Source organism: Lagenorhynchus albirostris, chromosome 21 (assembly GCF_949774975.1).
Source record: "Lagenorhynchus albirostris chromosome 21, mLagAlb1.1, whole genome shotgun sequence".
NCBI lineage: Eukaryota > Metazoa > Chordata > Mammalia > Artiodactyla > Delphinidae > Lagenorhynchus > Lagenorhynchus albirostris.
Genome location: NC_083115.1, coordinates 5,714,617 through 5,740,084, shown reverse-complemented (window position 1 = coordinate 5,740,084; position 25,468 = coordinate 5,714,617). Strand labels below are relative to the sequence as shown.

The window sequence follows — 25,468 nt, the reverse complement described above, 5'->3', positions numbered from 1 at the left end:
AAGAACTGCTGGCTGTGAAAGGTTAACTCGCTTACTCAGTATATTCGGACCTTTAACATTTTATTCTGTGTCGTCGTGCCAGAAATATACTTCTGTTTTGTTAATGCAATATTCTTCGTAGAGAATTATCGTTATACGGTGGGGGCATACGTCTCCTTTGCTTCAGGAATTATAACATCCTCATTGGTTGAAAATGTGATAATGAAATTTCTAAACATTGCTGGTGGGAATGTAAAATGGTTCAATGGTTTTGGCAGTTGCTCAAAACGTTAAGCATACTGCTAGGATATTACTCAGCAAGTCTGCTCCCAGGTATACACCCAAGAGAACTGAAAACACGTCCACATGAAAACTTGCACACGCATGTCCATAGCAGCGTTATTTATCATAGCCAAAAAGGGAAATATCCCAAATGCTCATCAACTGAAGAACTGATAAAATATGGTATATTCATACAATGAAATTGTTTAGCCATAGAAGGGAATGAAGTACTGAGACATTCTACAAATGGATGCACCTTGAAAATATGCTACATGAACGAAGACAGTCACAAAGGCCAAATATTGTATGATTCCATTTATATGAAATGTCCAGAATAGGCAAATCTGTAGAGACAAAGATTTGTCATTGCCAGGGGCTGGGGGCCTGGGGACATTGGGGAAGATAGATAAAAGGTATGGGGTTTCCTTTGGGGAAGATGAAAATATTCTGGAATTAGTGATGATGATGATTGCACAACTCTGAATATACTAAAGACCATTGAATTGTACACTTTAAAAGGTGGGTTTTATGGTATATCTTTAAAAATTGTATGAGTAAAAACATGTAGTGAGAGGTTAATTGTGAAGAAAGGTCCATAATTTCTGTCTAAATGTGGAATAAGTAGCCGTGGGACTTCAGCCCCATGACAGAGTAGAAAGATGAAATGCTTAGCGTATAGGTAGGCAAACTAGACCGAGGCTCACTTGAAGGGAAAGGGGAAGGACTGCTGAACTGACGACTGTCCGGGCTTGCTATGTCATCAAAACAAAAGTGTGTTTTCAGGTTAAGGTTAGAGAAGTTAAGATCTTAACATTGTGCAGGGAGTTGTCAGGTATTGGTTGAGTACAGGTGTGCACACAGGGTGGGTGATGGTGCTGGAGGGATTGGGCTTAAAGCTGGAATGTGTAATGGGCATTTGTAAACCATTTCAAGAGTCTGTCTTTCAGGGTGACGTTTCTGAAACTTGAAAAGTGTTGGATGATAGGTTTTTTTACATTTTAAATATTTATTTATTTATTTATTTGGCTGCATCGGGTTTTAGTTGCAGCACGTGGGATCTTTAGTTGCGGCATGGGGGATCTCGTTCCCTGACAAGGGATCGAAATCCGGCCCCCTGCATTGGGAGCGCAGAGTCTTAGCCACTGGACCACCAGGGAAGTCCCTGGATGATAATTTCTTATGCAGCAATAGGAAACTAATAAAAAAGATAAACATGTTGTCACACGTGTTGCAAATTTTTTTTCTAAATTCGTTATCTTTTGACTTTATTGTGGTTTTTGCCATGTAAATTTTACATATTTATATAATAAAACATGTCAGACTTAAAAAAAAAGGTATAGCAGCCTTTTAAAACCTTACTCTTGGAACTCCCTGGTGGTCCAGGGCTAAGACTCCACGCTCCCAATGCAGGGGCCTGGGTTCAATCCCTGGTCAGGGAACTAGATCCCATGTGCTGCAACTAAAAGATCCCACGTGCTGCAACTAAGACCTGGCACATCCAAATAAATAAATATTAAAAAAAAAAATAAAACCTTACTCCTTAAAAAGTGTGGGCCGTGGACCAGAAGCTTCAGTGTCACTTGGGGGTTTGTTAGAAATGCAAAATCTCTCCTGTTCCAGACTTACTGCTGCTGCAGTTTAATGAGATCCTTAGGTGATTCATATGCACGTTCATGTTTGAGAAGCATTGCTCGGCAGAATTGAATGTATTGAGATGATGTTGCACTGAACCACTACAAAGGCTTGACTTTATATTAACCTATTTAAATATTGCAGGGGAAAAAACGGAGAACCTCTCCCTGTGTTCTTTCTTTTCTTACCTTGTTAGCTATACTTGCAGCACTGCAGTTTGATTCCTACACTAGCAGCATACGCATCACCTAGGAGCTTGTTGGAAATGCTGTATCTCAGGCTCTGCCCCAGACCTGCCGAATCAGAATGTGCATTTTAACCAGATCCCTGGGGGATTTACGTGTTCCCCCAGAACGAGTCATCTGAGAGAGTGCTGAGATGCAAGCTGGAAGCTGCAGTCTCTTCTAACCTAAGCTCGGAAGTGATCCACCATCACTTCTGCCGTATACTACTGGTCGTGGAGACCAGCCCCAGTACAGTGTGGGAGGCCACTTCACATGCGTGTGAATGCAGGAGGCAGGGGTCTTTGGGAGCCATCTTGGAGGACAGCTACAGTGGGAGGGTTTGGGGAGACAGCTTAGTTAGGCTCCCAATTAGGTCAGAAAAGAAACAAAAAGGGCATGTGTTTCAACAATGCCTGAATGTAGACAGGTTTATTTTCAACATTTTATTATAAAAATTCTCAAACATCTAGAAAAGTTGAAATTGTATGTGAAAACCAATATATCCACCACCTAGATTCTATGGTTAGCACTTATTATGTTTATCACATGTATCTATCTTATTTTTTGGATGTGTTTCAAAACAAGTTACATAGGGGACTTCCCTGGTGGTGCAGTGGTTAGGAATCCACCTGCCAATGCAGGGGACACGGGTTTGATCCCGGGTCCGGGAAGATCCCACATGCCGCAGAGCAACTAAGCCTGTACACCGCAACTACTGAGCCCACGTGCCTAGAGCCCATGCTCTGCAACAAGAGAAGCCACTGCAATGAGAAGCCTGGGCACCACAACGAAAGGTAGCCCCCGCTCGCTGCAACTAGAGAAAGCCTGTGTGCAGCAGCGAAGACCCAACACAGCCAAAAATAAATAAATAAATAAAAATAATTGAAAAACATATTTTAAAAAACCAAGTTACATAGATTCGAAAGACATTTTCTTTTTTCTTTTTTTTTTTAAATTTATTTGGCTGCACCAGGTCTTGGTTGTGGCAGGTGGGCTCCTTAGTTGCAGCTCGCCAGCTCCTTAGTTGCAGCATGTGAGGTCCTTAGTTGTGGCATGCGAACTCTTAGTTGCAGCATGCATGTGGGATCTAGTTCCCTGACCAGAGATTGAACCCTGGCCCCCTGAATTGCGAGTGCAGAGTCTTACCCACTGCGCCACCAGAGAAGTACCTCAAAAAATTTTCAAAGGTGTGTATCAACTGCAAGTGAGGGTTGCAGGAGAAACAGAAGGTAATTCTGAATTTTTAGTATTTCATAGGATTAAAGATTTCATAGGAATGACAAAGAAGAGGAACAGGTTTTTATGGGAAGATATGTATGGTTTAGTTTTTTATATATATAAATTTATTTATTTATTTATTTATTTTATTTTTGGCTGCGTTGGGTGTTTGTTGCTGCACGCGGGCTTTCTCTAGTTGTGGTGAGCGGTGGCTACTCTTCGTTGCGGTGCACAAGCTTCTCATTGCGGTGGCTTCTCTTGTTGCGGAGCACGGGCTCTAGGCACGTGGGCTTCAGTAGTTGTGGCACGTGGGCTCAGTAGTTGTGGCTCACGGGCTCTAGAGCACAGGCTCAGTAGTTGTGGCGCAAGGGCTTAGCTGCTCCGCGGCATGTAGGATCTTCCTGGAGCAGGGCTCGAACCCGTGTCTCCTGCATTGACAGGCGGATTCTTAACCACTGCGCCACCAGCGAAGCCCTGGTTTAGTTTTGTACCAAAAGAACTAGTGATTGGTTAATAGAGGAGCTTAAAAAAAAATACAAAGACTTGCCAAGTGTTTATGTACTGCCTTTATTTCATTTCTGCTGAAAGCCAGTTAGTGACGGTGGTTACTGAGAGCCAAGCTCTTGATGCAGTGTATGTGATTGATTAGAGAGACGTCTGTGATTTTCTGTTTTTGTTTTGTGGTTTTTTGATGTCCAATTTTAGAGTCTGTGGTGTTGAGTTGTTGTTGTCTGGGAACAAAACAATAGATGTGGGGCTCAGGAGGGAGACAGGGCTTGGAGACAGTGATTTGAGAGTCATCAAATGGAAGCATACGTGAATTACCGAACCAGGTTATGCTGCCATTGGAGAGCTTTGAGATCTAGGATGGGTGAGAGAGAGAGAGGACCCAGAAGACACTGAGCGAGAATACTTGGATAGAAGGAAAATCAGAACGTCATGTGATACAGACCAAGCGAGGCCACAGTTATTTTGCAGGTGAGTGATATGAGGACCGGAGAGAAGCAGTTGGATTGGCAATTAAAGAGGTATCATTGATTTTAGTGGTGGGAGTTTAAAACAGTATTTAAGTAATGAATGGGGGGTTTGGATGGCAAGAGAAGTGGTGTAAACTGTTAGTAAATGAGAAGGTGGTCACTTGACTGGGAACCAGGATTGAGGGAAGAATTTTTAGGATGAGGTGGCTTGAGGATGTTTGTAAGCAGAAATCAACAGTAACAAAATAATAGTGGGGGACTTTAACACCCCACTTAACACCAATAGATCATCCATACAGAAAATAAATAAGGAAACACAAGCTTTGAATGACACAATAGACCAGATAGACTTAATTGATGAGAGTAAGCTAGTAGATTGAGAAAAAAGATACTAACAAAAGGATGGAATATGGCTTGGGGAGAAGTGGATTAAGAAGTGAGGAAGAGCTGAGAAACCCCTTCCACAGCTAGAGGGGGAGAAAGGAAGCTTTGAGTTGTAGGAGAGGGGCATTGGAGGAGTTCCTGGCTCTTGATGTCCTTGTTGATGAAGAAGGAGGCTAGGTCATCTGAGGGTAAAGGAAGTGGGATGGGATACACTGGGAGCTTGATATGGTAAATGTTGAAGCAGGTGCTGGGGGAAAGGAGGCACTGTAGGGAAGCACGGAAGAGACCCAAATGAGGTTAAAGCTGAGAAATTTGTGGTGATGGACAGTACAGGAGCATAAAGTGTTTTTTAGTGATTTTGGAATATATCGCTATAAAAATAATTTGTCATGTATTTTTCTAATAATTTTTTTTGTCTAATTCTTACAAAACATATAAACAAACTTGTAAATGGATATTTGGTAGTACCAGCACTACTGACATTTCTCTACTGTTAGATTTGCTTGGGCTGGGGTTATTTTTTGGAGGCATGGTGGCAAGTGACTTTGTAAACCATACATCCACTTCATAAATGGGACTAGATAGTTCTATGATAAACATGAAAGGTGTTGACTCCAGCCTTCACCTGAGATATAGGTATTTCTTCTCAAAAGAGAAGAAAGTAAATAAATTTATTATGTTCTTGCATAATTTTAATCACATTTCCTTTGTCATAAAAACTTTAATTCACATTATTCCCACTTGTGAAAACCTTTTATCATATTTGTTTAGTTTACATCATCACCTTTGTCTAGTTTCAGACAGCACATAAAATGTTTGGAGAGACTTTGGCACATGATAAAATTGGCAATTTGGTCTATAGAACAGCTGTCAACTTCAGCCAGCTTCCTGTGAAACCAAACGCTATTTCATAGAATTAGTGTCATGTTAAAAGGGCCTTGAGCTGCAGACTTTGATTGTTACTGGGGATATTTTTAGATTTGTTCCATTTTGTCCAAAAGGGGAAAAAAAAAAGCAAAGGCAGTCTTTTTAATTAAGACTTAATAAAATTAATAATTTTTACTGCTTCATTGAGGACATTCTTTTTTTCATATAAAAATTATGATATATTTACATATTGTTAATTTTACCATTTTTAAGGTGTAGTTCTGTGAGTTTTGACAAACGCATATGGTTATGTAACCAGTACCACAATCAAGGTATAAATATTTATCCATCTTTTAAAAAAAGGACACTCCTAGGGCTTCCCTGGTGGCGCAGTGGTTGAGAGTCCGCCTGCCGATTCAGGGGACGTGGGTTCGTGCCCCGGTCCGGGAAGATCCCACATGCCGCGGAGCGGCTGGGCCCGCGAGCCATGGCCGCTGAGCCTGCGCGTCTGGAGCCTGTGCTCCGCAGCAGGAGAGACCACAACAGTGAGAGGCCCGCGTACCGTAAAAAAAAAAAAAAAAAAAAGGACTCCTAGGATAAGATGGAAGATTTAATTTTTATTCACCTCTAAACCGCATTAAAATTACAGAAAGGGAACTGTGTTTCTTACTGTTTTTTAAAGTATTTTATGAACTCATTTGCATAACATATATGTATTTATGTGTACACATACATATATTAAGTATTTTGAATGTGTCTCAATCAGTTGCTGTCATTCTTTTATTGCTTAAATGATCCCATATGATGCCAATGGGAGCCCCCTCTTCTTGGCTTCTAAGTCCTTTTGACATGACCCATTGATTTTTGACAGCTTCTTTGATTTCTGGTACAAGATATGCCAGGCTTATTGTATAGTCTGGCCCAGATGTTATAATCAGCCATTCTTTTAAGAAACCTTGTTTTTGTTTTGTTTTGTTTTTTAATTGGAGAATTTTATTTAGAAGCTATATTTGTCAGGATCCAGGCAGGAAAACAGAACCTACACTAGTTCTTTTAAAAGAGAGAATTTGATTTAGGAAATTAGTTAAGTGGGTATTGGAGATCTGAAAAGGTAAAAAGAGAAAATGTAACACAGAAGATAGTTACTGCAGGAAACAGCCTCAATTCCTGGGGCTGGGGAATAAAGAGAAGAGGTTGGGGGTATGAGAACCTGGAAACTTGGAAGAATGGTGTGGTATAGCTGGCACCGAGGAGACACTGCCGAGCTGGTGCTGGTACCTGTGAGGGAGTTCTCGGGAAACCAGGAGTCTGCAGACTCTGCTGACTGACGCTGCCCCCAGGTTGAGGGGCTTTGCTGGGCTGGCACTGGCAGGAATGGGAAGCAGGCGAGCAAACAGGAGGGAGCAAGTCCATTCTCCCCTCCTCTAACCTAGTGCCCCCTATTGGCAGAACCAAATAGTAAGCAAGTGGCAAAGAGAAATGTTTGCGGACTCCTGGTCCTGCATCTCAGAGCCAGTTACAGAATGCTGTGTTTGGAGCTGAGGGCCGGTAGCTTAATAACTGGTACAGAAGTTACATTTGGGTGCTAGGTATACTGATTGCTGTTGTGTTGTCATTGCTTCTAAACCTTTTCAATGGACAGAGTTATATAAAATAAGTATTTAAAAAAAATTTTGTTGGAGTGAAGTTGATTTACAATGTTGTGAATAAGTATTAATATTTTAAAATAGAAAAATAAATAAGTTCATATTTGTGTTAATTCAAATTTAATGTCATAGATTATTTTTACTTCTTAGATTGTATTTATTACTTTTGTATGGAAAATTTTGGTTCCTAACAATATTAAGGTAATTACAAATACTTGTACAATCCTACAATAATATATAAAATAAGTTCAAAATAATGCCAGGTTGCAGCTCTGGCATGACAGCATGAGGAGCTCTGTGGGCCCAGTCCTCAGTGAAACTGGTGAAAAATATTTTTTAAAAACAACCAAATTAAAGTCTCTAGAAATGGTCTTAAGGAATTTAGCAAATGAGGAAATATTTATTTTAGAAAATTTACTCGAACTCGGTAAGAACAGTGAGATTCTGTGCCATCCTTCACCTCTCCCACCCCCAACCCCCAGCTCAGTGAGAGAGAAACTCCATTAGCCTGGAGCGGCAAATAAAACAAAGTTTCTTCGCTCCCCAGGTCCCAGTCCTCCTGGGTGGGCAGCACATCGACATTGCTTATCTTGCCCCCAGCTACTGTTGCAGAGGCCACGTTCTGGGCAAGTGTGGCCAATAGTGGTGGATCCTACCCATGCCCTGTCCCTACCTGTGGAATGGAGGCTTTACCTTGGGTAGGGCACTGCTGAGAACACTGGGGCTCTGCTCACCCTTACCCTGGCTTGTAAGGCAAGCTGGGAAGGTCTGAGGCTACTGCCCTTTCCCCCCAGATGCTCAGCTTTTAAAGCAGGGGTGTCTCTCAGAGAAGCACACCGTTGTCCCCAGCCCAACTGCAGAGTGTAGCTCAGACATTTTATCTGGAGGCAGACGCAGGCTGTAAAACCGGTAGCTCCTAATCTTTTCCCAAAGGAACTGACTTTATTTGCATCAGAATATGGAGAAGCTGAAGCCAAAGGATGTTCTCAAAAACTGTGGAGGGTGTCGTGAAAGGCATTTGGGAGATCAGTAGGTTCACTGCAGATACAGACTGGGCTGCAGGCCAGCCAGTTTGCTGGAGAGAACTAGGGAAAGAGATCGCTGGGAGGGGCCCTCTGGGGTCGGAACACATCTCAAACACTGACTTTGGGAGGTGTCCCTTCCAAGGAGCCCAGATTTGATTGGATCAGTTTGTAGAGCAATTTATGTCCCAAGTAAACAGTAAAGAAATTAGCTGGAAATTTGTGGAGCTTTAACAGCTAGGTGTGGTCAAGGAAAGATCGACATATATATACATCTATGTAATACATATATTTATATATACTCATTAAAGAAATTAAAAAGCTGCATTAGAAAATATTCACTTAATGCAGAAGCAGTAAAGGAAGAATAGAGGAACAAAACCAAACATGAGATATAGAAAACAGAAAAATAAAATGGCAGATGTAAATCCAACTATATCAATAATAACATCAAGTGTGAATAGATTAAACAATCCAATCAAAGACAGAGACTGTCAGACTGGATTGAAAAAAAGAAGATGCAACTATATGCAGTGTGAGATAATGGGAAAATATATATATATATTGGTCTCTGCCCCAGGTTCCTGGCGTAGAGCTCCTGAAACCCTTGTAAATTCCTAAGTCATAAGAGCACTAGGAACATCTTTTGTTCTAGTATTTGGTGTCTGAACCTGGTTCCTGACACAGGGCTCCTATATCCACTGGAGTTTCCTGGGTGACAGGAGTGTCTTTTATACTAATGAGGCAACTCTCGGTGTTTTCATGGATGGCTCCTGGATAGGGCTGGTCACCAGAAAGACCAACTCATGATTAGAAGCTTGGAATTTTCAGCCTCATTCCCCATTCTTTAGAGACTGGAGAGGGGTTGATCATGCCTACATGAGGAAGCCTCCATAAAAATCCCAATAGTATGGGGTTCAGAGAGCTTCCAGGTTGGTGAACACATTCACATATTGGGAGGGTGACACAGCTAACTCCAAAGGGACAGAAGCTCTTGTGCTCAGGACCCTCCCAGACCTTGCCCTATGTATCTATTCATCTGCCTGTTCATCTGTATCCTTTATCATATCGTTTAATAAATTGGTAAACTTAAGTAAGTATTTCCCTGAGGTCTTTGAGCTGTACTAGCAAATAAATCCAAGAGGGAGGAGATCATGGGAACCTCCAATCTGTAGCCGAGTCAGACATAATTTGTGGGTAACCTGGGGACCTACTACTTGCAATTGGCATCTGAAGTAAGGGGTGGGTAGTCTCATGGGACTGAGCCCCTAACCGGTGGAATCTGGTGCTATCTCCAGATAGAAAGTGTCAGAATTAAGTTGAATTGTGGAACACCCAGCTGGTGTTGCAGAATTGCTTGGTGTGGGGGAAACTGCCCCCACATCTGGTATCAGAAGTGTTCTGAGTGTGGTAACAGTGTGAGGATAAAGGAGAAAAGTAGGAGTAGGAGGTTTTTCCTTCTCAGCTGTCTACAGGAGACATACTTCAGATTTAAAGACACAAATGGCTTGAAAGTAAAAAGATGGAAAAATATGCAAACTGTAGCTATAGGAAAGCTGGAGTGGCTATGCTAATATCAGACAAAATAAACTTTAAAACAAAAAATATTACTAGGGGGCTTCCCTGGTGGCGCAGTGGTTGAGAGTCCGCCTGCCGATGCAGGGGACACGGGTTCGTGTCCTGGTCCGGGAAGATCCCACATGCCGCGGAGCGGCTGGGCCCGTGAGCCATGGCCGCTGAGCCTGCGCGTCCGGAGCCTGTGCTCCGCAACGGGAGAGGCCACAACAGTGAGAGGCCCGTGTACAGCAAAAAAAAAATATATATATATATATATATATATTACTAGGGATAAAGAGGGACATGATGAAAAGGTCAGTCCATCAGCAAGATATAACAATTATAAATATATATGTACCTAACAACAAAATACACAAAGGAAAAGCTTACTGAAATAAAAGGAGAAATAGACAATTCAATAATAATAGAGACTTCAGTACCTCACTTTCAGTAATGGATGGAACAACTGGACATAAGATCAACAAGGAAATAGAAGATGTACACAACACCGTAAACCAACTAGACCTACCAGACATCTATAGAACACTCCATTCATCAACAGAATATACATTCTTCTCAAGTGCACATGGAACATTCTGCAGGATAAACCATATACTAGCCATAAAACAAATATTAATAAATATAAAAGGATAGAAATATACAGAGTATGTTCTCCAACTATAATGTAATGAAATTAGAAGTTAATAGCCGAAAAACTTTGGGCAACTCATAAATATGTCAAAATTAAATAAAACAGTCCTAAAAAAACCAGCAAGTCGAGGAATAAATCAAAAGGGAAATAAAAAAATACTTTAAGATGAACGAAAATGAAGACATAACATTACCAAAACTTACGAGATGCAGCTAAAGTAGTAGTGCTTAGAGGGAAATTTATAGTCATAAGTGCCAGTATTAAGAAAGAAGAATGATCTCAAATCAAGAACCTAATCTTCCATCTCAAGACACTGGAAAAAATGAGCCAACCAAACCTAAAGCAAGCAGGAGGAAGAAAATAATGAAAATAAGAGTGGAAATGAGTTAATAGAGAATAGAAAAACCATAGATGAAATCATTTCAACTAAAGGCTGGTTCTTTGAAAAGATCAACAAAATTGATGAACCTTTAGCTAGATTGAACCAGAAAAAAAAGAGAGAAGACTCAGATTACTAGAATCAGAAATGAAAGAGGGGACATTACTACTGATCTTACAGAAATAAAAAAAGATTATAATGGAATATTATGACTAATTGTATGCCAGTAAATTAGGTACCTTAGATGAAGTGGACAATTCCTAGAAAGATACAAACTACCAAAACTAACTCAAGAAGAAATAGGAAATCTGAATGGATCTATCAAATATTTAAAGAACTGACACCTATTCTTCACAAACTCTTCTAAAAAAACAGAAGAGGAGAGAATACTTCTAAACTCATTCTGTGAAGCCATTATTACCCTGAGAGGAAAACTAGGCAAAGACATCACAAGAAAAGAAAATACAGACCAATATCTTTTATGAATATGGATGTGCAAAAATCCGCAAAAAAACCCTAGTGAACTGAATCCAGCAATGTATAAAAAGAATTATGTACCATGACCTAATAGGATTTATTCCAGGAATGCACGGTTGGTTTAATATCTGAAAATCAATTAATGTAATACACCATATCATTCAAATAAAAAACAAAACCCCTATGATTACCTCAATAGATGTGGAAAAAGCATTTGGCAAAATCCAAAACGTTTTCATGATAAAAACACTCTAGGAATTCAAGGAAATTTCCTCAACCTGATAAAAGACATCTGTGAAACACCCACAGCCAACCTCATATTTAATGATGAAAGACTGGATGCTTTCCCTTAAGATCAGGAACAAGACAAGGACATCTGCTCTTGCCACTTCTATTCAGTATTATACTGAAGGTTCTAGCAAGGGCAACCGGGCAAGAAAAAAATTAAAAGGCATACATAACCTATATGTCTACATGGAATAGAATTGAGAGTGTCTATGGTCAGCTGATTTTTTAAAAATTTATTTATTTTACTTATATTTATTTTTGGCTGCATTGGGTCTTCGTTGCTGTGCGTGGGCTTTCTCTAGTTGTGGTGCGTGGGGGGCTACTCTTCGTTGCGGTGCGCGGGCTTCTTATTGCAGTGGTTTCTCTTGTTACGGAGCACAGGCTCTAGGCATATGGGCTTCAGTTGTTGTGGCTCACGGGCTCTAGACCACAGGCTCAGTAGTTGTGGCACACAGGCTTAGTTGCTCCATGGCATGTGGGATCTTCCCGGACCAGGGCTCAAACCCGTGTCTCCTGCATTGGCAGGCAGATTCTTAACCACTGCACCACCAGGGAAGCCCATCAATTGGTTTTTAACAAGGATGCTAAGACCATTCAATGGAGGGAAAAGTCTATGGCACAACATATGGTACCATGACAACTGGATAGCCACATACAAAGAATAAAGTTGGACCCTTACACCATATGTAAAAATTAACGCAAGGGACTTCCCTGGTGGTCCAGTTGTTAAGAATCCATCTTGCAATGCAGTGGACGCCAGTTTGATCCCTGGTCAGGGAACTAAGATCCAACATGCTGTGGGGCAGCTGAGCCTGCGTGCCACAACTAGAGAGCCCGAGTGCCACAACTACAGAGCCCATGCACTCTGGAGCCCACAACTAGAGAGGAGTCTGTGCGCCACAACTAGAGAGAAGCCCATGCGCCACAACGAGGAGCCGGTGTACCACAGGGAAAGATCTCACGTGCCGCAGCACCACAGGGAAAGATCTCACGTGCCGCAGCTAAGACCCGATGCAGCCAAAAAATAAATAATATTTAAAAAATTAACTCAAAATAGGTCATAGACCTAAATGTAAGAACTAAAACTATAAAACTCTTAGAAGAAAACATAGGGATAAATCTTCATTTCTTTGGATTTGGCAATGGTTTCCTAGATAAGACGCCAAAAGCACAACCAACAGAATAAAAAATAGACAAATTGGACTTCGTCAAAATTAAGAACTTTTATAATTCAAGGGACACGATCAAGAAAATGAAAAGGAAGAAAATGCTTGCAAATCAGATATCAGAAAAGGGATTTGTATCTAGAATATATAAAGAGCCCTTAAGACTGAACAACAAAAATATAAATAACCCAATTTAAAAATGGGCAAAACATCTGAATAGACAGTTCTCTAAAGAAGGTGTGCAAATGGCCAATGAGCACATGAAGAAATGCTCAACATCACTGGTCCTCAGGGAACTGCAGATAAAAATCACAGTGAGATATGACTTCACACACACTAGGATGACTATAAAAACAAGCAAAACCACAGGAAAAAACAGGTATTGGTGAGGAGATGGAGAAATTAGAACCCTTATACTTAGCTGATGGGAATATAAAATGGTGCAGCTTCTTTGGAAAACAAATGCCAGTTTTTAAAATTGTTAGAGTTAACTGTATGACCCAGCAATTCCGCTTCTAGGTATATAGCCAAGAGAACTGAAAACATATGTCCACATAAAATGTTATTCGTGAATGTTTATAGCATCATTATTCATAATAGCCAAAAAGTGGCAACAATCCAAATGCCCAGAATGGATAAGCAAAATGTGATATCTGTATACAATGGAATATTTTTTGGCTACAAAAAGGAATGAAGCTCTGATACATGCTACAACATAGCTGAACCTCAAAAACATGCTAAGTGAAAGAAGCCAGTTACCAGATATCACATATTATATGATTCCATTTATATGAAATACCCTGAGTAGGCAAATCTATGGAGATGGAAAGTAGATTAGTGGTGGTGTAGTGCTGTGGGAATGGCAGATAGGAGGGTGTAGCTAAAGGGAACAGTGTTTCTTTTTCAGGTTTTGAAATGTTCTAAAACTGGTTGTGGTGATGATCACACATATCTCTATGGATATACTAAAAATCATTGACTTCGACAATTTTAAATGAGCGAATTGTATGGTAGTGAATTATATCTCAATAAAGCTGTTAATACAAATAATAATATCAATGTTATGACTAACAGTTCCCTAGTGGATGCAGTTTAGGTTTCTTTGCAGTTCATCTGGTCTTTAGAATATATTCCACTAAGTGTGTACAGTCAAAGTAAGATGATGCAAAAGTCATTAGAAATAATTCTTTTTTCCGTATGGTTATGTTACCAATTTGATGTTTAGTTATCTCATCAGTTGATTTTTCCTGTAGTAAAACACAACTCCAAGAGTTGCGGCTTACAACAATGAATATTTATTTCTTGCTTTTGTTCTGTGATGTCGCTGCAGGGGCTCATCTCCAGGTTCTGGGTTGGGTTCAAGTTTGTTCACTTGTTTTGTTCTGGGACTCAGGCTGAAATGACAGCTCCTACATGGGATATGCTAGCCCACGGTGGAGGGCAGGAGTGCAAATGGGTTCCTAGAATTTGCATTAATTCCTAAATCCTTTGTTTAAAACTGGCATGCTGTCACTTAGCCATATTTGTTTGTTTTGCATACAAGTTTAAATTACATTTTAAAAATATGTGAATTTATACCTGTTCCTCCAATTCGATTCATATTAAGTATAACATGAGATAAAGTTATCAGTTGAAAAATGAGGGGGTAGGATAAGAGGATACTGGAGATTTGAGGGGACAAGAAGGTGAAATAGTTGTTGTGTGAGTGGGATGAACATACTGAGGAAGTGTGGTGTAGTTGCTAGGCAGTGCTGAGTGTCTGCTTGTGTGAAACCAGAGAGCTTGTGTTTCTCTGCACCGATATTTAGGTGAAGTACAGATGTGGAACCAGTGGATAATTGGGTTTAAACTGGGTTAAGTTTTTGCAGGTGAGAACATCCGAGGGAAAGAGTGGTAAGGGATTTAAGGTGTTGAGAAGCTGAGTAAGGAAGGAGTGAGGACAGGGTGGGTGGAGAGGTAGTAAAAATGTGTGGGGTACTTCGGAGGATCAGTAGAAAAGGACAGAAACCAAGGAAGTTCTGGGGATTTAGGTGTTAGTTCACCACTGCTGGAGTGAGTCAGCTTCAACTCTGGTCTTTTCACCTCTTTAATTAAGATTCAAATTCTTGGTAGAGAGAAATCAATTAGTCAAATACCACTTAACCGGGGGAAGCGGGGGGATTAGTCAGGGGAATTTGCCTGATTGAGAAATTTGGTTGTTAGGATCTGAAGTTGCTAGTTTCTATATTGCTCTAGTTGCTGTATTATGTAAGGGAGATGTTACTTGCCCAGCTTGTATAATGTCATGTGGAATAATTGCATGCTTTGAAAACAAAGTATTATGAAACTGGTAAGTAGTGCAGTTAAGCTCAGATGGTGATAATTAAATTCTCAGAGACTACAACTGCCAGTGAATTTCTTTGTGAAACCATATTTGAAGATTTGAAGATCCTCTTTAAGCTTAAAATTAAACTATAAAGCTCAGAGCAAAATAACTCAACTTATGGGATGACAAATGTATATATTAAAACAGCCTGAAAAGTTTTGAGTTGATCTAGTTTCTTGTCAGAGTGTATTGGCTTATTGAAAATGATGACACTAACTTTTTGAGGTGAAGTGAAAGCTGTAGAGATTAATGCCGTAGCTAGATTTTCTCCTTGGAGTGCTAATTATTCTACGTAATTCCTGATTCCGAGTTAGCTGTGGGCTGCCAGCAGAAACCTTAGCCATAGCAGAAAGTAGAGGAATATGAAAAAACTAGGGTGTGGCCAGGCAAAGAAGTTGAGTATTGAAGGTGTATGCATTTTAAGTAAAGTTTAGTATTAAAATATTACTTCAAGTTTCAAAGTTGTTGAGATAGGTAAATATTATACTACTCTTCTTAACACTGGCAAAGAACTACAATTGTGCTGCACTAATTAAATTAGTTAGTGATGGCTTAGTGATTGGAGAGAGATAAAGGAATTGAATGTCTCTGGTTTTGCTAATTAACTTGACATAGTAGATATATCATTTGTTATAATTGGCATTATGCACAAGAATAGTCAATATTTGCTTTGTTCTAGGGCAAGTGATTGAGCATGTATCTGCATCAGTTTTAATAATGAGTGATTTTAGAGTGGGGTTCCATTGCTTTTTGTCTATTGCCTATTTTTTTTCGATACTTATACCTGCCTCTATCAACTTTTCAGAATGATGTAAGGATGTTAGTAAAAGTGAATCTATTTTCCTTTTTGTCCTTAGGAGCAGCCACCATATCCTAGCTACAATTCCAACTATTGGAATTCTCCTGCCCGACCTCGGGCTCCTTACCCAAGTACATATCCTGTAAGACCGGAAATGCAAGGCCAGGTAGGGTCTAAAATTGACAGACTTTCTGAATTTTTTCTTAATGAATCGATTTATTTTCAGAACCTGTGGAGATTTCATAGTGAGGGTGTGTGGGCTTTTGTTATATAATGCACTCTATCTTAATCATTTTAATGTTTTTAGCTCAGAGATAAGGAAATATCTAGGCAGATGCTACCTATAGCAAAGGCAGCTTGATGCATGATAGATTATTTCTCAGGACCTGGAAACAACAAACGCAAAATGTACTTATTTCTAAAAATTTGACCTTTTATGGAGCTATAATTGACATATAACTATATTAGTTTCAGGTGTACAGTGTAAAGATTCAATATTTGTATACTTTCCAAAATGATCGCCACAGAAGTCTAGTTAACATCTGTCACCATACAGTTACAAAGTTTTGTTTTCTTGTGATGAAAACTTTTAAGATATACTCTCTTAGTAATTTTCAAATATTACAGTACAATATGTTAACTATAGTTACCAGGCTGTACATTACATCCTATGATTTACTTATTTTATAGCTGGAAATTTGTACCTTTTGGCCCCCTTTACCCGTTCCTGCACCCCAGCCCACTGCTCCACCTCTGGCAACCACCAGTCTGTTTTCTGTATCTATGAGTTGGCTTTTTTTGTTTTTTTTAGATTCCACATATAAATGAGATCTTATGGTATTTGTCTGTGTCTGACATTTCATTTAGCATAATGCCCTCAAGGTCCATCCATGTTGTCCCAATGGCAAGATTTCCTTCTCTTTTATGGTTGGATAATACTCCATTGTGTGTGTGTGTGTGTGTGTGTGTGTGTATATATATATATATATATATATATATATATGTCACATTATCTTCATCCATTCATCCAGTGATGGACACTTAGGGTGTTTCCATGTCTTGGCTGTTGTAAAATAGTGCCGCAGTGAACATGGGGTGCAGATATCTTTTCGAGTTAGTGTTTTTGTTTCCCGTGAATATATTCCCAGAAGTGGAATTGCTGGATCATATGGTAATTCTGTTTTTAATTTTTTGAGGCACCTCCATACTGTTTTTCACAGTAGCTGTACCAGTTTCCATTCCTATCAACAGTACACAAGGGTTTCCTTTTCTCAACATTCTCATCCAATACTTATTTCTTGTCTTTTTGAGAATAGCCATTCTAACTGGTGTGAGGTCGTATGTCATTGTGGTTTTGATTTGCACTTCCTGATGATTAGTGATGTTGAGCACCTTTTCATGTACCCGTTGGCCATCTTGTATGTCTTTGGAAAAATGTCTATTCAGATCCGCTGCCCATTTTTAAAATCAGATTGTTTGATTTTTTGCTATTGAGTTGTATGAGTTCTTTATATATTAACTCCTTACCTTATCAGATATATGATTTGCAAGTATTTTCTTCCATTCAGTAGGTTGCCTTTCTTTCTTTTATTTATTTATTTATTTATTTATTTATTTTTTTGCGGTACACGGGCCTCTCACTGTTGTGGCCTCTCCCGCTGTGGAGCACAGGCTCCGGACGCGCAGGCTCAGCGGCCATGGCTCACGGGCCTGCTCCACGGCATGTGGGATCTTCCCGGACCGGGGCACGAACCCGTGTCCCGTGCATCGGCAGGCGGACTCTCAACCACTGCGCCACCAGGGAAGCCCTCTTTTTTTTTTTACTTTTTAAATTTACTTATTTAATAAATTTTTTTTTTTTTGGCTGCGTTGGGTCTTCGTTGCTGGCTGCGGACTTTCTCTACTTGCGGTGAGCGAGGGCTACTCTTCGTTGCAGTGTGTGGGCTACTCTTCATTGAGGTGTGCAGGCTTCTCATTGCGGTGGCTTCTCTAGGCGCGTGGGCTCAGTAGTTGTGGCTCACGGGCTCTAGAGCACAGGCTCGGTAGTTGTGGCGCACGGGCTTAGTTGCTCTGTGGCATGTGGGATCTTCCCGGACCAGGGCTCGAACCCGTGTCCCCTGCATTGGCAGGTGGATTCTTAACCATTGCGCCACCAGGGAAGCCCTGCCTTTCCTTTCGTTGATGGTTTCCTTTGCTGTGTAGAAGCTTTTTAGTTTGATGTAATCCCACTTTTTAATTTTGCTTTTGTTTTGTTGCCTTTGCTTTTGCTGTTAAAATTTTTGACTCTTATGACAAATATTAAATTTAAAATATTTCAAGCATTCTGAAAGAGTACAGAAAATATGTACATCTTTTTTTATCTAGCTCCTAGCTTTGTCAGTTTTTAAGTTTCAGATTTTTAAAAAGAAGTAAAATAAATACAGTTGAAGCCCCATATAACACTTCTTTCCATTTCTTAAAGTTATATTAATTGTCTCATATGTGTTTTTATGCTTTTACTACTTGTATATGCATTTTTATAGTATTATTTAACATGATTTTAAACTTGATATGAGTGGTTTCATACTAGCATTCTCCTGCAATTTGCTTTTCTTTAACTCAACATTGTTTTTCTCTTTTCTGTTGTACAACATATGAGATGAGCATTTCCCTCGTGTATGGAATTGGTGGGTTTGGATACGTACATATTTATTTAATATAGCCAAATTACTTTTCACAGTGGTTGCCAATGAGGAAATGAACTTTTCAATTTCAGCACAAAAGGCAGCTGGGATTTTCATTGAGATTGCATATAGATCAATTTGGAGAGTAGCAGGCATTACTTTTACAGTTAATGTAAGAGGAAGACAGAACCCAAAGTCATGAGTCACAGTTTTTCTCAGCAATGTTAATTTGTCTGATTTCATCAGTTGTTCCTATTGATAAAGATTATTTTTGGGGACTTCCCTGGTGGTGCAGTGGTTAAGAATCTGTCTGCCAATGCAGGGACATGGGTTCGAGCCCTGGTCTGGGAAGATCCCACATGCTGCAGAGCAACTAAGCCCGTGCGCCACAACTACTGAGCCTGCGCTCTAGAGCCTGTGAGCCACAACTACTGAGCCCATGCGCCACAACTACTGAAGCCCACGCTCCTAGAGCCCATGCTCTGCAACAACAGAAGCCACCGCAATGAGAAGCCCCGCGCCCTACAACGAAGAGTAGCCCCTGCTTGCCTCAACTAGAAAAAAGCCCACATGCAGCAACGAAGACCTAACACAGCCAAAAAAAAAAGGGAGTCAACATATTTTTTTTAAAAAAGATTATTTTTGGAGATGACATTTCCCCCCTTAGATAAAGGCATTTATTATATGTGTATATTAAATATATTAAAGAAAGATTCACTTTTAATTTAGTGATGACTTTTTGAAAGCAACAGCAATAATCTGAGAGAGCTTTTAGATACAAAAATTGTTGGATTCTGGGCTTCCCTGGTGGTGCAGTGGTTGAGAGTCCACCTGCCGATGCAGGGGACACGGGTTCGTGCCCCAGTCCGGGAAGATCCCACATGCCGCGGAGCAGCTGGGCCCGTGAGCCATGGCCGCTGAGCCTGCGCATCCGGAGCCTGTGCTCTGCAACGGGAGAGGCCACAATAGTGAGAGGCCCGCGTACCGCAAAAAAAAAAAAAAAAAAAAATTGTTGGATTCTAAACCCAAAGGTATCTAGACGTATGCTTGTATGGGATTAGCACACGTGTATTTTCTGGTGAAGCATCACATGGGGATTATACATTTATCTTCTGACCAAAACAGACTCCTGCAGTGGTATGTAGATATGACCGGTTTCCTTTTTTAAAAATTGAATGGTTTCACTCCTTTGCCTTCTATCTGCCGCCTCATGTTAGCTTTGCCACATGATCAGTCTTCTCTTATAGACCGGGAGTGCGTAATTTCATGCACTTTCCCCCGGTAATGTGGAATTTATATCCGTTTCTTCAGAACTGATGGATGTTGGGAGGGCCCCTGAGCAGTCCCCAAAGCTGATTAGCCTGTTGTGTTCAGGTGCGGTCTATGTGCTACGCAGGAACAGGGGACAGTCTTTGAAATACAGCTTTCCTCATTTTCAGCTAATAGTAAGGATTGTTGAGGAGCATGTTGGACAGTCTGTGGAGCAGGTTTCGGCAGTATGAAGTAAACCAGCTCAGGACAGAAGATTTGGGCTCACCAGACTGTTGATGAAATTCATGAGGTATTTTCTGAGTTCTTCAAACTAAGATTGCTTCTTATTTGCTTTTAACGCCTTCATTTGCATCAAAGACTGTCTTCTGAAGCCCCAGTAGTATTTTCTTTCTCTTTGGCCTCTGTATCAGGGCTTTGAAGCTGGGCCAAGAACGCCTTTATTTTCTTTGCTATGCTGCCAGGCTACTCTTCAGAAGACTTAAAAACTTTGAACAGTTCTGAACTATGATCATAAGCTCATCCTTAGTCAACGTCTGTAGCAACTGCAAGGCTAACATATGTTCTTCCGATGCTGATCGTTTGTAACCATGCATGTTGTAGCTCTGATCCATTGACCCAGTGGGTACTTGGGAAAAGCATGATAAATACACAGCTTCTCTAGTAATGATTGTGGTCGGGTGTTTTTGTTTAAAATCCTCTCTTTGGTCATGAATGCAACTTGTTTTTCTAAAGCTTCTTTTCCACGTATCTAAAGGATGAAAGACGGATGTTTTCACATTGATTTTCTGATAAAGAAGCTAATTCTCTTGGGTTCTGGGAGATCACACCACAGAACACTGAGTGCCTGGGAATAGAAATGCTCTAAGAAACAAAACTGAAGTCCTCTTATAATGTTATGAATTGAGAAATCATGATACAAAAGGACTTTCATCAGAACCTATAACACCTTTTCATTTAATTTAAAGGGGACCTGGGTTGTAAAATACAGCTTATTAAGTACTGTGGTTTGGAGCTCCTATGAGACAAAAATTGGAATAGTTCTATAAGGAGAGATATTGCATGAGGAAGTAACCAGTGGATGATAATAGATTTGGCAATTCCAGAAATGAGTATTAGTAGAAACTCAAGTTGATGTCGACTGCTGATAATTGTGAAGTCTTGGAGTACTTTTGTGGTGAAGCCTTTCTTGTTTTTCAAGATAAGCACAGCAGGAAGAATTGTGGTCTTGCTAATGGAAAAAAAGGTTTTTTTCCCACTTGGATTGGGTCTGTTTGCTGTTTGATATTCATGTATCAAATGGAAAGGGAATCCGTTGAACACGTGTATCACTTTCTGAGTGAGAGACCTGATCAGTTTTCTCCTCTTTGGATTCTACATCTATAAACAGTCCGTCAATTGTAAAACCAACTTTTGGAAGAAGTGTTACCTCCTGGATAATCTTTAGCTTTTGCAGTGAGACATCATATGATGTGACATGATTTTGACTTTTAAATGCTAAGTCATATTTACATTTACCTCTAGAACAAGAGCAGCACTTGGGATATTTTTTGAGTTTTAAGAGCTCCAGTCTCTTGATTTCTTCTGGAATCCAGAATGAGACTTCTACAGAAATTCAATGACTATCAAAGATTTTGTTTAATTCTTCTTGCAGTTGCTCAGTTTCAGATTTTCTGTTGCCATGTCAGCTGACAAGTTTCAAATCACAGCTTGCTATCCTTAGATACAAGTTTCCCTTCATGAAAATAGTCTACTTGGACATAGATGGAAGTAGCTATGGTCCAAGCAGCCCACCAGTTTCTAGACATACTTGAGATTTCATGACTTTTTTTTTTTTTTTTGGCTGTACCTCACTGCATGCTGGATCTTACTTCCCCAACCAGGGATCGAACCTGTCATGACATTTTTTTTTTTTTTTTTTGTGGTACACGGGCCTCTCACTGTTGTGGCCTCTCCCATTGCGGAGCACAGGGTCCGGACGCGCAGGCTCAGCGGCCATGGCTCACGGGCCCAGCCACTCCGCGGCATGTGGGATCTTCCCAGACCGGGGCACGAACCCGTGTCTCCTGCATTGACAGGCGGACTCTCGACCACTGCGCCACCAGGGAAGCCCAACCTGTCATGACATTTTTAATAGCATATTTTTTTTACTATAAAATACAACTTTATTACTAAACACTTGGGAGATAAAAGGGAGAAAAAACACTAATTCTGTCATCCTAATATATCCATATTTTGGTAAATTTGTTTTCAGCCTTTCCCCTATCATATTTACACAGCTTTACATTTGTCTTTTAATATGACAACTCATTTTACATATGCCTTTTAATATGACTTTTCATTTATCGTATGTACTTTACATGTTATAGGGTGAAATAACAGAAACTTTTTTTTAATAGTAAGGAAATTTTCAAACATAATCCAAAGTAACGAGAATAGTGCAATAATCTCCCATGTACCCATTACTCAGCTTCAACAAGTATCAATACATGGCCATCATGTTTCATTTATATATCCTTAGAGTATTTTGAAGCAAATTCCAGACATCATGTTATGTCTTTTGTAAATACTTAAGCATGTATCTTTAAGGTATAAGGAAGTTTTAAAGATATTACCGCAATGCCATTATTAAAACTTAAAGGAAAAAAACCCCAAATAATTCTTTGATATCATTAGATGTCTGGTCAGTTCTAACAGTGAGTTTTTTAAAATTAATTAATTAATTTTATTATTTATTTTTTTGGCTGCATTGGGTCTTCGTTGCTGTGCGCAGGCTTTCTCTAGTTGTGGTGAGTGCGGGCTACTCTTCGTTAAGATGCGTGGGCTTCTCTTGTTGCGGAGCACAGGCTCTAGGCACGCGGGCTTCAGTAGTTGTGGCACGATGGCTCAGTAGTTGTGGCTCGCGGGCTCTAGAGCGCAGGCTCTGTAGTTGTGGCGCATGCGCTTAGTTGCTCCGCGGCATGTGGGATCTTCTTGGACCAGGGCTCAAACCCGTGTCCCCTGCATTGGCAGGCGGATTCTTAACCACTGCGCCACCAGGGAAGTCCCTAACAGTGAGTTTTTAAGACAGAATAAAATTTCCTCAATGAATAACCAGTAGTCTACTTAATCATTCCATCAGTACAGGACGGTTAGGTTGTTTATAATTCTGCGTGATGGTGAATCATGCTGTGATGAACAAATTCATGCCTATAATTTTTTCTCTAGTTGAATAATTTCCTTAGGAAGGATTTCTAGGATTTGAATAACAGTACAAAAAGTCGCATGATTTTTTTTTTAATCTTAAGTCTTCAGCTGTATATGTTGCATAAGGGATTGTTTGGTTAGGCACAGCAGCCTGTAGGCAGAAGACTTGATTAGCCTCACAGTGGCTGCTCAAGGAATGCCTGGCTGGATTTTCCCTCACCCCGTCCCTGCACGGAATTCTTTGGCCGTGTGGTGATAGTAGCCTGTCTTTTATCCTCTTGCCATAAAACTGTGGCTAAGAATTTATTTTCCACAGAATTATGCCCTCCTTCCCACTTCAATCTATCCCTCTTTTTGTTGTGGTAGATTTGGCATCAAATTTAAATTTCATTTTCTTCAGTCATTAACAACTGTAGAAGATATCAGGATTCTTTTTTTTTTTAAATTGAGGTATAATTGACATATAGTTAGTTTCAGATGTACAGCATAATGGTTCGATATTTGTATACACTGTGAAATGATCACCATGATAAGTCTAGTTAATATCACAAGATTCTTATCCTTCTACCTAAAATGGGAAAGATTGTCTAGTTTTAGAAGGATGAGTCCAGGAAAACTTGATTCTGTTTTTACCATTTTAACAAGGTAAAGTAGAAATTAATAGAAAACGCTAAGGTAATCGTTTAGAGTTTAGCTTTAATCTTGTTTGGATTACTAAACTGAGGATTCTGGGTGTCAGTAATAGTCTGGATAGGTGACGTAAAACTGCAGTAAGCAATATATGAGGAATTTGTCTCTGTCTGCTGTTATCATTTGGGGAAGCAGAGTAGGCTGGTATCAATACAAAGCACATGGGCTTGGAGTCAGATCTGGGTTCGTTTCCTGACCTTGCCACATTAATACTAACAACAATTTGTATTGTAAAAATTGCAAATCATTGAGCATACTACATGCCAGACACTATACTAAGCATTTTATATATGTCATCTCATTAATTTTTACAATAACCCTGCAAGATATGTTTATGATTTCCATTTTCCTGCTGGAGAAACTAAAGCTCAGAGAGGGTAAACACAAAGCCAATGGCAGGGCTAGGTCTTTCTCTGTGGTCTTTTTTTCTTTCTGTTGTATTATGGTTACTTTCTTCTTTCTCTCGCCATTCTCCCAGGTTTCCCGGAACACCCTCTTCAGTTTGTGGGGACAAGTTCCCTGCCATTAGGTGCAATTGTTAGGTGCACTTATGGAAATGGCTGAGAAGCACTAAAGGCCATCACTTCATCCTTCATCACAATATACCCATTGTTATGACAAAGACTCTAAGGTGATAATCTGAGTTTAATATATGTATATGATTATAATATATGAAAGAATACCTCAACGGTTGCTTAGGTAGTTCATATTTTCATTAGTTACTGATCTCCTTTCTTCTCAAAGTTTTTGAAGTGAGGGCATTTCAGCTCATCTACTCATTCATGTTTTTTTTCTCCCAACTTTGCTTTTTTATAGAGTTTGAATTCTTATACAAATGGAGCATATGGCCCACCATACCCCACTGGCCCTGGGACAAATACTGCCTCATACCCAGGGGCTTATTACACATCCGGGTATGCTCAGACCAATTACTCCACAGAGGTTCCAAGCACTTACCGTTCACCTGGCAACAGCCCAACCCCAGTCTCTCGTTGGATGTATCCCCAGCAGGACTGCCAGACTGAAGCAGCCCCTCTTAGGGGGCAGGTTCCAGGATATCCTGCTTCACAGGTGAGCATTCATCTGTTGTGTTTTTTCATATTAATGAATGGTACCAAGTTTTTTTTCTGTTCACTTCAAGAGGTTAGGTTTTTTGGGGTTTTTTAAAAATAAATATATTTATTTATGGCTGCGTTGGGTTTTTGTTGCTGCGTGTGGGCTTTTCTCTAGTTGCTGAGAGCGGGGGCTACTCTTCGTTGCGGTACGTGGGCTTCTCATTGCAGTGGCTTCTCTTGTTGCGGAGCACAGGCTCTAGGCACGTGGGCTTCAGTAGATGTGGCACGCGGGCTCAGTAGTTGTGGCTCGCGGGCTCTAGAGCACAGGCTCAGTAGTTGTGGTGCAGGGGCTTAGTTGCTCCGCGGCATGTGGGATCTTCCTGGACCAGGGCTCGAACCCGTGTCCCCTGCATTGGCAGGCAGATTCTTAACCACTGTGCCACCAGGGAAGCCCAAAAGGTTAGGTTTATATTTTTTAATATTCTATGAATGTTTATTTCTCTGTTCACTTCAAGGAGAGTTCTAGTATGTCTTTATTTGTGCTTCCTTATAGCATAAGGGTCCATTTATTTATAGTATCTGTGGGACAGACTTATGCTGTGGGACAGACTTATGCTGTGCTTCAGCCACTGAAGTTTAGGCCCTATTTTTCTGAGTTTGATGGTCACCAAATCTGCCCCTGATATCTTTG

General features: G+C 40.2%; 2 protein-coding genes and 1 pseudogene across 3 annotated transcripts in view; 2 read left to right on the top strand and 1 right to left on the bottom strand.

The window, feature by feature from the left end:
- The window catches only part of BAG4 (BAG cochaperone 4), a 28,511-nt gene that overhangs the window by 902 nt on the left and 2,141 nt on the right, over positions 1 to 25,468 (top strand). The window contains exons 2-3 of one of the 2 annotated variants that reach the window (XM_060136331.1): positions 15,973 to 16,080; positions 24,539 to 24,793. In XM_060136331.1, coding sequence (XP_059992314.1) covers positions 15,973 to 16,080; positions 24,539 to 24,793 — 363 coding nt within the window. The remainder of the gene's footprint in view (positions 1 to 15,972; positions 16,081 to 24,538; positions 24,794 to 25,468) is intronic. The other variant, XM_060136332.1, reaches the window with a different exon arrangement.
- LOC132512781 (origin recognition complex subunit 3-like) lies at positions 20,091 to 21,271 on the bottom strand (annotated as a pseudogene).
- Positions 24,721 to 25,468, top strand: part of DDHD2 (DDHD domain containing 2) — a 55,214-nt gene continuing 54,466 nt past the window's right edge. Inside the window, exon 1 of the mRNA XM_060136327.1 lies at positions 24,721 to 24,793. The gene's annotated coding sequence lies outside the window, so the exon portion shown is untranslated. The remainder of the gene's footprint in view (positions 24,794 to 25,468) is intronic.